The sequence below is a fragment of the Triticum aestivum genome, chromosome 2D, assembly GCF_018294505.1.
Source record: "Triticum aestivum cultivar Chinese Spring chromosome 2D, IWGSC CS RefSeq v2.1, whole genome shotgun sequence".
NCBI lineage: Eukaryota > Viridiplantae > Streptophyta > Magnoliopsida > Poales > Poaceae > Triticum > Triticum aestivum.
The window spans coordinates 649,900,610-649,911,785 of record NC_057799.1 but is presented as its reverse complement, the minus strand read 5'-3'; the positions used below and the strand labels follow the sequence as shown (position 1 = coordinate 649,911,785).

General features: G+C 50.2%; 1 protein-coding gene across 4 annotated transcripts; it reads right to left on the bottom strand.

Annotated features, from left to right (window-relative positions):
• Positions 1-800: 800 nt before the first annotated feature.
• Positions 801-6,831, bottom strand: LOC123055386 (uncharacterized). Of its 4 annotated transcripts, none has more exons than XM_044479388.1 (4): positions 3,382-6,831; positions 3,130-3,295; positions 2,730-2,787; positions 801-1,665 (listed from the first exon to the last, which is right to left on the bottom strand). In XM_044479388.1, the coding sequence occupies exons 1-4, from the start codon at positions 6,552-6,554 to the stop codon at positions 1,616-1,618; spliced, it is 3,447 nt and encodes a 1,148-aa protein (XP_044335323.1). In that variant the 5' UTR covers positions 6,555-6,831; the 3' UTR covers positions 801-1,615. The 4 variants fall into 4 exon arrangements, with proteins under 4 accessions (XP_044335323.1, XP_044335324.1, XP_044335325.1 ...); XM_044479389.1 differs by having other exon boundaries at positions 801-1,662; XM_044479390.1 differs by having other exon boundaries at positions 3,130-3,260; positions 3,382-6,830.
• Positions 6,832-11,176: the final 4,345 nt, after the last annotated feature.

The following is an 11,176-nucleotide window of genomic DNA, read 5'->3' as shown; positions in this document are numbered from 1 at the left end:
ACTGCGCCGCCCGTGAGGCATCAATGGCGGAGGCTGGCCGGCGCGGCAGCTTTGGCATTAATTCGCCGCGGGAAACGAGGAGATGAGGACGACGAAGCGGCGAGAAGCGAGACGAGTCGCTGGCAAGGAGGGCCCGCGGCTCTTTCGCGCCAAAAACAATTCGCCCGGCACCCCCGAGCGTCCCCCAGCACGCCGGGTTTGGGTTGGGTCCGCCGGCGCCAATTTCGACCCGAGCGGGCGAAAATTGGGCCTTTGGCGACGCGACTGGGCCGATTTTTTAGCGCCGGCGGCCGAAAAGTCGCCTGGGGGGCCTTGTTGGGGGCGCGGCTGGAGATGCTCTTAGCTACTCTGATCCAGCAAGCGGGCCACCCAGACTTGATTTCCGCGAAGAGAACAAGTGCAGAATCGATCACAGCCCATCAATAAAAAAGAAGAATGGATCACAGGGTATTTTTTAAAAAATATATACATTTCTTCTTTTTTTTTTGCCTTGTGAATTATACCATGGGCCGATCAATGGACAAGTCATTCTTGCAGGATAGATATGCATACATACATATGTACCCTAAAAAAAGATATGCATACATGCATACTGATAGAGCAGAATACGCGTCTCGGCACGTCGCTAACACGGTAGTCTCATTAACACCAGATTGAATCCCTGTGAATTCCCAAGAAGGTATGATTTGGTTTGGTTTTGGTCCAACACGATTCAGTAATAATTCAGACAGTTGGTTGCTATACAGCACAGCAGACCTTCTTACCCTGCCACCACCAACATCTTGCCTCGCATCAGTTCAGAGAAAAAAAAAATCATCTTCCATCACAATGGCATTGCAGCAGCAGAGTACTGTTCCTCTCAAATCAGGGACAGGGAGCAAGGAAAAACGCCCGACAAATGTTATCTTGTTAGGCTGGTGCTGGAACACACCAAGCAAATTATCACTCACTCATTCATTCATTGCCACCTTTCTTCTTCTCTTCTGTTTGGCCATCTATCTCGGCATCAGCCGCAAGCAGGCCAGGTCTCCAGCACGCTTCTTTTTTGGCACTTGGCAAGCTGAATCAGGAGGAGCTCATGAACCTCTCACACCAATGGCCCGGTTCGCAAGGTGCATCAGGAGGTTAGATGAACAAGACTCCTACTACATTTTGCAGCCAAAACTGTAGGAGCAGAGCCTCCGGTGCCCTTTTCGCAGCACTTGGCAAGGTGAATCAGGAGGAGAGCAACACGCAACATAACGGTTGGTTAGACCAACAGGACTCGGTATCATTTTGCAGTCAAAACTTGTAGGAGGAGGAGCGGCTGGCTGTCAACAAGCCAAGCTACAGGGTAGTGCTTGCTTACCCTGTACCAGAGTTGGCACCACCAGACACTTCTTCCTGGACCAGCAAGGAAATGTGACTTCTTTCAACTCTACCCGGGATCATCTAACAACAAGACAACTAAACTCTACCTAGCATAAGACCACATAGTACAGATCAACAGCGACCGGTCGACCGGCTCCAGCGCCCGGCCTTCAACGGTCCACGATAACCAACAACAGACAGACAGTAAGCTGGAGCCAAAGCGAGCGCACTCGCGCACGCACGTACAACACAGCATGGCAACTCATCAGGATTTCCCCAGCTCCGTTGATGGCAGGTCCCACACATTGATCACTTCTGGCCAAAAAATTAACAAGGAAAAAAGTTATTTAAGTGAAAGACATGGCCTGAAATAACTAGCAGCAAAGCAAATCTGTAGGTTCGGTTCAGTTGAATAAAGCATGGACAAGAAATGAACAAGCATATGTGCTGTTGGCACAGGTAACACTGGAAGAAAGCCAAGATTCATGATTGACAAACTAGTCACAGAGCATGGAAAAAACTACAACAAAAGTTGTTTCAGTAAGCGGTAAACATGGCCTGAAAATAGGAGATAACATAGTTGCAGCACCCTGGCAGAAACAAGATTTGAAGAAACTAGCTACCGCATCCCATGGTAAGTTCAGTTAAACATAGCATGCAGGATACATGAACAAACATAACTGTAGAGTTGTTTCAGTAAGTTGGCACCGGTAAACGTACAGGAACCCAGGAAGAAAGCCAAGACTGACGATAGGCAAACTAGTCACCAGGTATGGAAAGAAAAATATAGATCATCGAATGGGGGATATGGTGCAGCCCCATTATAAGACATACAGACTAAGCAGAAAAAGAGCAATGTCTGTGTATGGAACTGAAAACGTGCTCTGTAAAAGAATAACATGGTATTCATATTCCTATCCAAATAAAACATGGTTTTCATATAAACAGAAAATAATGGAAAATAGTCGGTCCACCTAAAGAAATGGCCTGCGCTTATATCACTAAATGACATGATGCTGCTGTAGTCCATGTGGGCATGCAAATGACTCTGGGAACCATTTCAAAAAAATATTCAAATAATCCTATAGCCCTCGACTGCTCTGGTACAGCCGTACAGGCAGCTAGTGCCCATGCATGCCAGCTATCATGCATATGTGGCTTGGTCCAAAAGTTCAACGGAATATCAGCATACATATTAATCGAGCAGCCAGGAATGTGCACCCACAAGTTAACTAATCTACACAAGCTTCATCCACATATATATATATATATGGTAAAAATTTGAGACAAACCAGGCTGGCAACGCTCCAGTTTCAGCAAGAACAAACATAAAAGCTGGGAAAGGAAATTTGCACATTTCCAGAAGTGGGAGAGCTTACCTAATGGTATCTTGTCAAACGCACCACCATATAGGACGCCATCATCACTGGGAATTCCCTAGTGAAATGAGAAATCTGTTTCAATATTTTACTTAAAGAGATAACGACAAAAAGGTATGAATACAGGACAGAAATGCAATGCTGCGGATCGCAGTTAGAGAAGAACAATGACGAGTGTGGTATTGACAAATGCCAATAAGAGCAAGAACAGACTGATTTGGTAATTAACCCTTGAGCATGTGACTATATGGGCAAATCATTGGTGAGAAGTGGAACCCTAGTATTAAGGCAAGTTGTACAGTAACAGTTCCCCTTTCTAGCTAGATGCTTTACTAGCTGCACGAAGAATAATGAACAAAAATGAGGGCACATATATATTCTTTCAAAACAGCCATCTCACCTGTGCATTGACAGCTCCCATCCCAGTCCACCTATTCCCGGAATGTGGTGGAACCGATGAAGAAGATGCTGGGATGTTAGTCTGATGGTCAGGAAAGCTTGCGGCTTGCTCGTCTTGAGAACACATACGTTCTGGCAGAAAATTATCCACGTGTAAGGCATCACTTCTGTATAGTGGACATGTTCAAATGTAAAAGGTTGCCCTCTCCCCCCCCTGAGATTTGCGACAAAAAAATGATCTAAAAAAGCTTACTTGGGCTCTAAGAATTCTCTGGTACCAGGCTGCTCTGCATAATCATCATCATCGTCGTCGTCATCCAAATTAATTATAGGAATCATCATTTGGCCATTGTCCAGGCTGCGAAGTGTAGCTTGTCTCTTTGCAGCCCGGTCCATTTGCCCATCCTTCAACTGGCCCCCATCAACTGCAGATTTATTAACTGAATCATCTGTTAGTAGCATCTGTTCACCGTTCAGATCACAATGATCCAAGTCATGCACAACTGTAACATGATCTAGAAGCATTTGCTCCTCCTTTATCTGGTGATTAACGTCTGTAGCACGATCAGGTAGCAACTGCTCATTCTCCACCTGCTCCTCCGCATCTTGCTTTAGCATTGCTCCCTCATTGCTTAAAATTATTTGCTCGCCCTCCAGCTGTTGATCACCCTGTTCATGCTCATCGGCTATCTGATTTATAAGCATCTGCTCACTGTTCTGGTAGTTCCTATCCAAATCATGCATGCCAATACCCTGATTTAGAAGCACCTGATCATCCTCGAACTGTTGGTTTTCATCTGCACGTTTATCTTGAACTTGAGTATCTGGAGGATCACAGTATGCTTGCTGGCTCAGCTGACCAACTAAATCAGGCAGAGAATCAGAAGCATGTTCTTCAGGAGGATCACCGGGAATCTCAGTCACTTCACAGCTCTCACGAGTTCCGTCGACATTGAGGTCAAAAATTTGATACCAAGCCGGCAGCTCTTCTTCATCTCTAGTAGGATCGCCATCAGCAGCTTCAATTTCAATTTGTGTTGTTTCCTCGACAAGTTCAGATTCATGTTCAGTTTGCGGAGCCTCCATTTCACCTGCCACTTGAAGTTCAGTTCCAAGCTCAATTTCCATTTGTGGAGTTTCCTCGACAAGTTCAGTTTCAAGTTCACTTTGCAGAGCCTCCACTTCACCTGCCACTTGAAGTTCAGTTCCATGCTCAATTTCCATTTGTGGAGTTTCCTCGACAAGTTCAGTTTCAGGTTCACTTTGCAGAGCCTCCATTTCACCTGCCACTTGAAGTTCAGTTCCATGCTCAATTTCTATTTGTGGATTTTCCTCGACAAGTTCAGTTTCAGGTTCACTTTGCAGAGCCTCCATTTCACCTGCCACTTGAAGTTCAGTTCCAAGTTCACTTCGCGGAGCCTCCATTTCACCTGCCACTTGAAGTTCAGTCCCAGGTTCAATTTGCGGAGCCTCCATTTCACCTGCCACTTGAAGTTCAGTTCCAAGTTCACTATGCGGAGCCTCCATCTCACCTGCTACTTGAAGTTCTGTTTCAAGTTCACTTTGCGGAGCCTCCATCTCATCAGCAACTTGAAGTTCTGTTTCAAGTTCACTTTGCGGAGCCTCCATCTCATCGGCAACTTGAAGTTCAGTTTCAGGTTCACTTTGAGGAGCCTCCATTTCACCTGCAACTTGAAGTTCAGCTTCAGGCTCACTTTGAGGAGCCGCCATTTCACCTGCAACTTGAAGTCCAGTTTCAACTTCACTCTGCGGAGCCGCCATTTCACCTGCAACTTGAAGTTCAGTTTCATGTTCACTCTGCAGAGCCTCCATTTCACCTCTAACTTGAAGTTCAGTTCCAAGTTCGCTCTGCGGAGCCTCCATTTCATCTCTAACGTGAAGTTCAGTTTCAGGTTGACTTTGCGGAGCCTCCGTTTCACCTCTAACTTCAGAACAACCACTGCTGTCAGCCACTGGTTCAATCAGGCATGCATCCGCACGCGCAACGCCCGCCTCCGTGGCCTCCTCGACGTCGCTGAGCTGGGGCTGCGTGTGCGCCGGTTCCTCAGCAGGCTCTGATGGATGAACATCCACCATGGGCAGTTGGTGGCTGGCATTTATTTCAGCAGCATCTGCATCATTCAAGCCAGCAACAGCAGCAGCCTCATCGTCCTGACCATTGTCCTCTGTTTCCATCTCTTCATATTCATAGGTGACACCATCATCATCTTCACCATGATCATCTGATTCCACCACCTCTTCATACTCATACTCTGCCTCTTCATCCTCATGCCTGGCACCATCATGCTCTGGTTCCACCGCAGCTTCATCTTCATGGCTGGCACCGTCATTCGCCTCCACCATCACCACCTCCGAGCGAACAATCTTTGGATCCCTTGGCAGTTTATCGACATCATCGCCGCCCACATCACCGTCGCGGCTGGCAACAGTTCCAGGCTCTGCTGGCACCTTGCTCTGATCCAGATCGCCACTGCGTGGCTGATCGAAATCACCACCGCGTGGTCGCCAGTCTGGATCCCTCCGGCCGCCACTGTAAGAGCTCCTGGGCCTGGTTCTGCTCCGGCTCCGGCTCCGGCTTCTACTCCGGCTTCTGCTCCTCCGCTTCCGGTCCAGTCTGCGGTCAACAGAGGGCCGGCGGTCATCGATGGGGGGTGGCCGGCGGTCGTCGCTGGAGGCCCGGCGGTCGTTCTGAGAGTAGGAGCGTGACATGGCGGGTCTCCTCTTCTCGTCGTACGGGTGGCTCCGGCGAACGCCCCGGTCGGCATCACCGCCAGCACCGCGTCCGCCATCGCCCTCGTTGTACCTGCGTCTTCCGTCAAAGCTCTGGGTCCTCCGGTCCCAGCCCGACTTGGCCCGGGCTAGCCTGGCGCAGTCGTCCTCGTCCCTCTTGTCGCGGCCCCAGTCGGCGCCGCCGCCGCCTCCTCCGTTCCTCCGCCATCTGGGGTCGTCTCCGTCGTCATCCCTCTTCCTGGCGTAGCCGGCGGGGGCGGAGATCTCGGGGCGGGGGCTGGGGATGGGGTCGTCCCTGGCGTGGAGAACGTGGTGGTGCTTGGGGCTGGGGTCTTCCCGGGCGTGGAGAACGTGGTCGGGGAGGACGCCCTGCGCGACCAGGTAGTGGGCGGCCAGGCGGCCGGCCTCGAGGAGCACGTCGTTGCGCCAGCGCCGTTCGGCGGCGACGACGAGCGCGGCCGCCGGCGGCGGGAGGGGCTTCTCGTCCAACGCCAGCAGGCGGCGCGGGGGCGGCCGTTCGGGGCTGCTGCGCCGCGGCGGGGCCCGGCGCTGGTGGTGCTGCGGCCGCGGGGAGGGCGGCGGCAGGGGCGGGGACCGTCGGCGGTATCGTCCTCCCGATGACGGCGGGGGCGGCGGCGGCGGCTCGCGTCCGCGAATGCGCGACCTCGGGTGCATCGGGCCCTAGGAGGGGCGGGCGGACGGGAAAGACTCCTCCTTTCCTCCGACGGGGGGGCGGCGGATTCGTGGCGAAATGCGTTCGGCGAGCGTTCGGTCAGTCCGTCGGCGCGTTTCTCGGTCAGAGCGGCGAGATCTGCATCTGCAGCGTCGTCTGCTTGCGTCCTTCGTCGGAGGGGGCGGGTCTCCCGGCGCGGCGGCGCGGCCGGAGGCGGAGGCGGAGCGAGGAGATTTGAGAGCGAGGGTTTGCTTTGTGAGTGGGGGGTTGCCTCTGCCTATTTGAGCACACGCACAACCACACCCACACACCCTCTCGTTTTTACTGCGGCCCGTGTGTAGTTGCCGTTTTCTTTTTCTTTCTTTTTTTACTGCAGACCCCGTGCGTGGTAAACTGGTAATAAGGGACCGATAATCACCGTCAAAATTAGAGTACATTACATGGGTTAATTAGTTTAATCATCGGGGTGTTTGTAGTTAACAACAATGGCGATGTGGGGAACGATGCCTCGTGTTAGGTTTGAGCCTCTCCCCTCCCTCATAGATCCGGGTCTTTGCCGTCTCCGAATATTTTCAATCTCATTTTTTATGGTTATAATCTTCCTACTTGAAAACTGATAAGAAACATAGTTTGTTGAAGGGGAAAAGATGCTCGGAAAACCCGAAACCATTACCGGAGCGCATCTTCAACTGCCTAACTTTGGCCCCGAGGATCCGGCGCCCCTGTTAGGGGTCTAGCGCCGAGGATCCGGCGCCCCCGGTTAGGGGTCTAGTTCGTCCATCCAGATATTTTGGATAAATTGGTAACGTATCGCCGTTTCCATTTTTTAATTTAGAAGTTGGTCTTGACGCGACTGTTGCCGGTAGGAATTATGGCGTCTGATAAATGCTTGGGTAACGCCTCTTATCTGTGGGATTGTTGTCGGAGGCGCCCTTGTCGTGGTGCGGAACTGTGTTGGTGCGCCCTTATCATGTTGGCATGACCTGGCCTTGGTTCCGACGCCGCTCTAAATAATCGGATATTGGTGGCGTCGGTCACGCCAGCGGTAGGAACACGAAGGCGGATACCGACAATGTTGTTGATGCAAGGTGTACAAATCATGTCGTGTTACGAAAGTATTTCTTTCCTTATCATTCCGCCCACGGTGATCGATGAGGTCCTCCGATGAAGAAATCACTTGTACACATTTCGTATTTGCCTAGGACGCTCGTATGACTCTCGTTCTGGCATGATTAGTGATGTTCTTAGGGTGTCTTCTTTCGGATTCGAAGCAAACTTATGCATGGAGACCGGTCCGTTTCTGATTTTTGGGACCAAGAGGCAACATGTTATCGTTTGTAATTTGGAAGCAATCTTTGGGTTGCCTGTTGCATATTAAAACTGGTGTTTCACAGATTCTCCGGTAATGCCTCTTATCCACGGGATAGGTACAAAAGGCGCCTTGTCATGACGTGCGGATTCCGTTGATACTTTTGGCAATGTTTAACGTTGTGTGTTTATCATGCTGACCTAACCGATACAAACCCGGGTGCGGACATCCGTGGTGTCGTCGATATAGACGACACAAATTCAGCTGAAACCGGTATTAATCACATTCACGGCTATTTATGAGGTCCTTCGAGGGAAGGGGTTTTGTATGCGCAGGCTTATCTTGTTTGTTTGAACCTCCTTTGTTTTGTTATTACTGAGATACTTGTATGGATTTCTTGTTTACTTAGGGCATCTCCAGCTTTGGCCCTCCAATAGCTTGGATCCGTCCAGATTGTATTGTTCGGACGTGTTTTGTCATCCAACATGGTGCCCCGTCAGTCTGTGGAGCGGTCCAGGCGTCTGTTTCCCCACAAACCGAAGGTAAACTGGGGGGCTTTGCTGGAATCCGGACCGCCGCATGGAGGACTTCGACACTCCCGGCCCACTCAAACCCCACCTTTCGGTCCACTTTTTTCACTCCGCCCCTTTCCCCTTGCTTTGTATATGCACCTTCCTCGTCCGGCGTTGTCGTTGTACCTCCCCAATAGCCGCCCAGGCATCATAGGGCGTCCGCAGTGTTGGAAATATGCCCTAGAGGCAATAATAAATGGTTATTATTATATTTCTGTGTTCATGATAATAGTCTATTATTCATGCTATAATTGTATTGTCCGGAAATCGTAATACATGTGTGAATACATAGACCACAACCTGTCCCTAGTAAGCCTCTAGTTGACTAGCTCGTTGATCAACAGATAGTCATGGTTTCCTGACTATGGACATAGGATGTCATTGATAACGGGATCACATCATTAGGAGAATGATGTGATGGACAAGACCCAACTTAAGCATAGCATAAAAGATCGTGTAGTTTCGTTTGCTAGAGCTTTTCCAATGTCAAGTATCTTTTCCTTAGACCATGAGATCGTGCAACTCCCGGATACCGTAGGAGTGCTTTGGGTGTGCCAAACGTCACAACGTAACTGGGTGACTATAAAGGTGCATTACGGGTATCTCCGAAAGTGTCTGTTGGGTTGGCACGGATCGAGACTGGGATTTGTCACTCCGTGTGACGGAGAGGTATCTCTGGGCCCACTCGGTAATGCATCATCATAATGAGCTCAATGTGACTAAGGCGTTAGTCACGGGATCATGCATTGCGGTACGAGTAAAGAGACTTGCCGGTAACGAGATTGAACTAGGTATTGGGATACCGACGATCGAATCTCGGGCAAGTAACATACCGATTGACAAAGGGAATTGCATACGGATTGATTGAATCCTCGACACCGTGGTTCACCCGATGATATCATCGTGGAACATGTGGGAGCCAACATGGGTATCCAGATCCCGCTGTTGGTTATTGACCGGAGAGGCGTCTCGGTCATGTCTGCATGTCTCCCGAACCCGTAGGGTCTACACACTTAAGGTCCGGTGACGCTAGGGTTGTAGAGATATATGTATGCGGAAACCCGAAAGTTGTTCGGAGTCCCGGATGAGATCCCGGACGTCACGAGAGGTTCCGAAATGGTCCGGAGGTGAAGAATTATATATAGGAAGTCCAGTTTCGGCCACCGGAAAAGTTTCGGGGGTTATCGGTATTGTACCGGGACCACCGGAAGGGTCCCGGGGGTCCACGGGGTGGGGCCACCTATCCCGGAGGGCCCCATGGGCTGAAAGTGGAAGGGAACCAGCCCCTAGTAGGCTGGGGCGCCCCCTTGGGCCTCCCCCCATGCGCCTAGGGTTGGGAACCCTAGGGGGGAGTTCCCCCTTGCCTTGGGGGGCAAGGCAACCCCTTCCCCCCTTGGCCGCCGCCCCCCCCTTGGAGATCCCATCTCCTAGGGCTGGCGCACCCCCCCAGGGGCCTATATAAAAGGGGGGAGGGAGGGCAGTACACAACAGCCTTTGGCGCCTCCCTCCTCCCCTGCAACACCTCTCTCTCTCGCAGAAGCTCGGCGAAGCCCTGCCGGAGAGCCGCTACATCCACCACCACGCCGTCGTGCTGTTGGATCTCCATCAACCTCTCCTCCCCCCTTGATGTATCAAGAAGGAGGAGACGTCACTGCACCGTACGTGTGTTGAACGCGGAGGTGCTGTACGTTCGGCACTCGGTCATCGGTGATTTGGATCACGGCGAGTACGACTCCGTCATCCACGTTCATTGGAACGCTTCCGCTCGCGATCTACAAGGGTATGTAGATCCACTCATTTCCCCTCGTTGCTAGTAGACTCCATAGATGCATCTTGGTGAGCGTAGGAAAATTTTAAAATTATGCTACGATTCCCAACAGTGGCATCATGAGCCAGGTCTATGCGTAGTTACTATGCACGAGTAGAACACAAAGTAGTTGTGGGCGTTGAGTTTGCCAATTCTTCTTGCCGCTACTAGTCTTTTCTTGTTTCGGTGGCATTGTAGGATGAAGCGGCCCGGACCGACCTTACACGTACTCTTACGTGAGACAGGTTCCACCGACTAACATGCACAAGATGCATAAGGTGGCTAGCGGGTGTCTGTCTCTCCTACTTTAGTCGGAACAGATTCGATGAAAAGGGTCCTTATGAAGGGTAAATAGAAATTGGCAAATCACGTTGTGGTCATACATAGGTAAGAAACGTTCTTGCTAGAAACCTACAAACCACGTAAAAACTTGCAACAATAATTAGAGGACGTCTAACTTGTTTTTGCAGCATGTGCTATGTGATGTGATATGGCCAGAAGATGTGATGAATGATATATGTGATGTATGAGATTGATCATATTCTTGTAATAGGAATCACGACTTGCATGTCGATGAGTATGACAACCGGCAGGAGCCATAGGAGTTGTCTTTATTATTTTGTATGACCTGCGTGTCATTGAATAACGCCATGTAATTTACTTTACTTTATTGCTAAACACGTTAGCCATAGAAGTAGAAGTAATCGTTGGCGTGACGACTTCATGAAGACACAATGATGGAGATCATGATGATGGAGATCATGGTGTCATGCCGGTGACAAAGATGATCATGGTGCCCCGAAGATGGAGATCAAAGGAGCATAATGGTATTGGCCATATCATGTCACTATTTGATTGCATGTGATGTTTATCATATTTTTGCATCTTATTTGCTTAGAACGACGGTAGCAAGTAGGATGATCCCTTATAATAATT

What these genes read in the sequence shown, in the direction of transcription:
- LOC123055386 (XM_044479388.1), bottom strand. Translation starts at nt 6,554, where the DNA reads ATGCACCCGAGGTCGCGCATTCGCGGACGCGAGCCGCCGCCGCCGCCC. An exon ending in AGAGAATTCTTAGAGCCCAA is followed by an intron (nt 3,296 to 3,381) that starts GTAAGCTTTTTT and finishes TCCACTATACAG; the next exon opens with AAGTGATGCCTTACACGTGG. An exon ending in TGGGAGCTGTCAATGCACAG is followed by an intron (nt 2,788 to 3,129) that starts GTGAGATGGCTG and finishes TCATTTCACTAG; the next exon opens with GGAATTCCCAGTGATGATGG.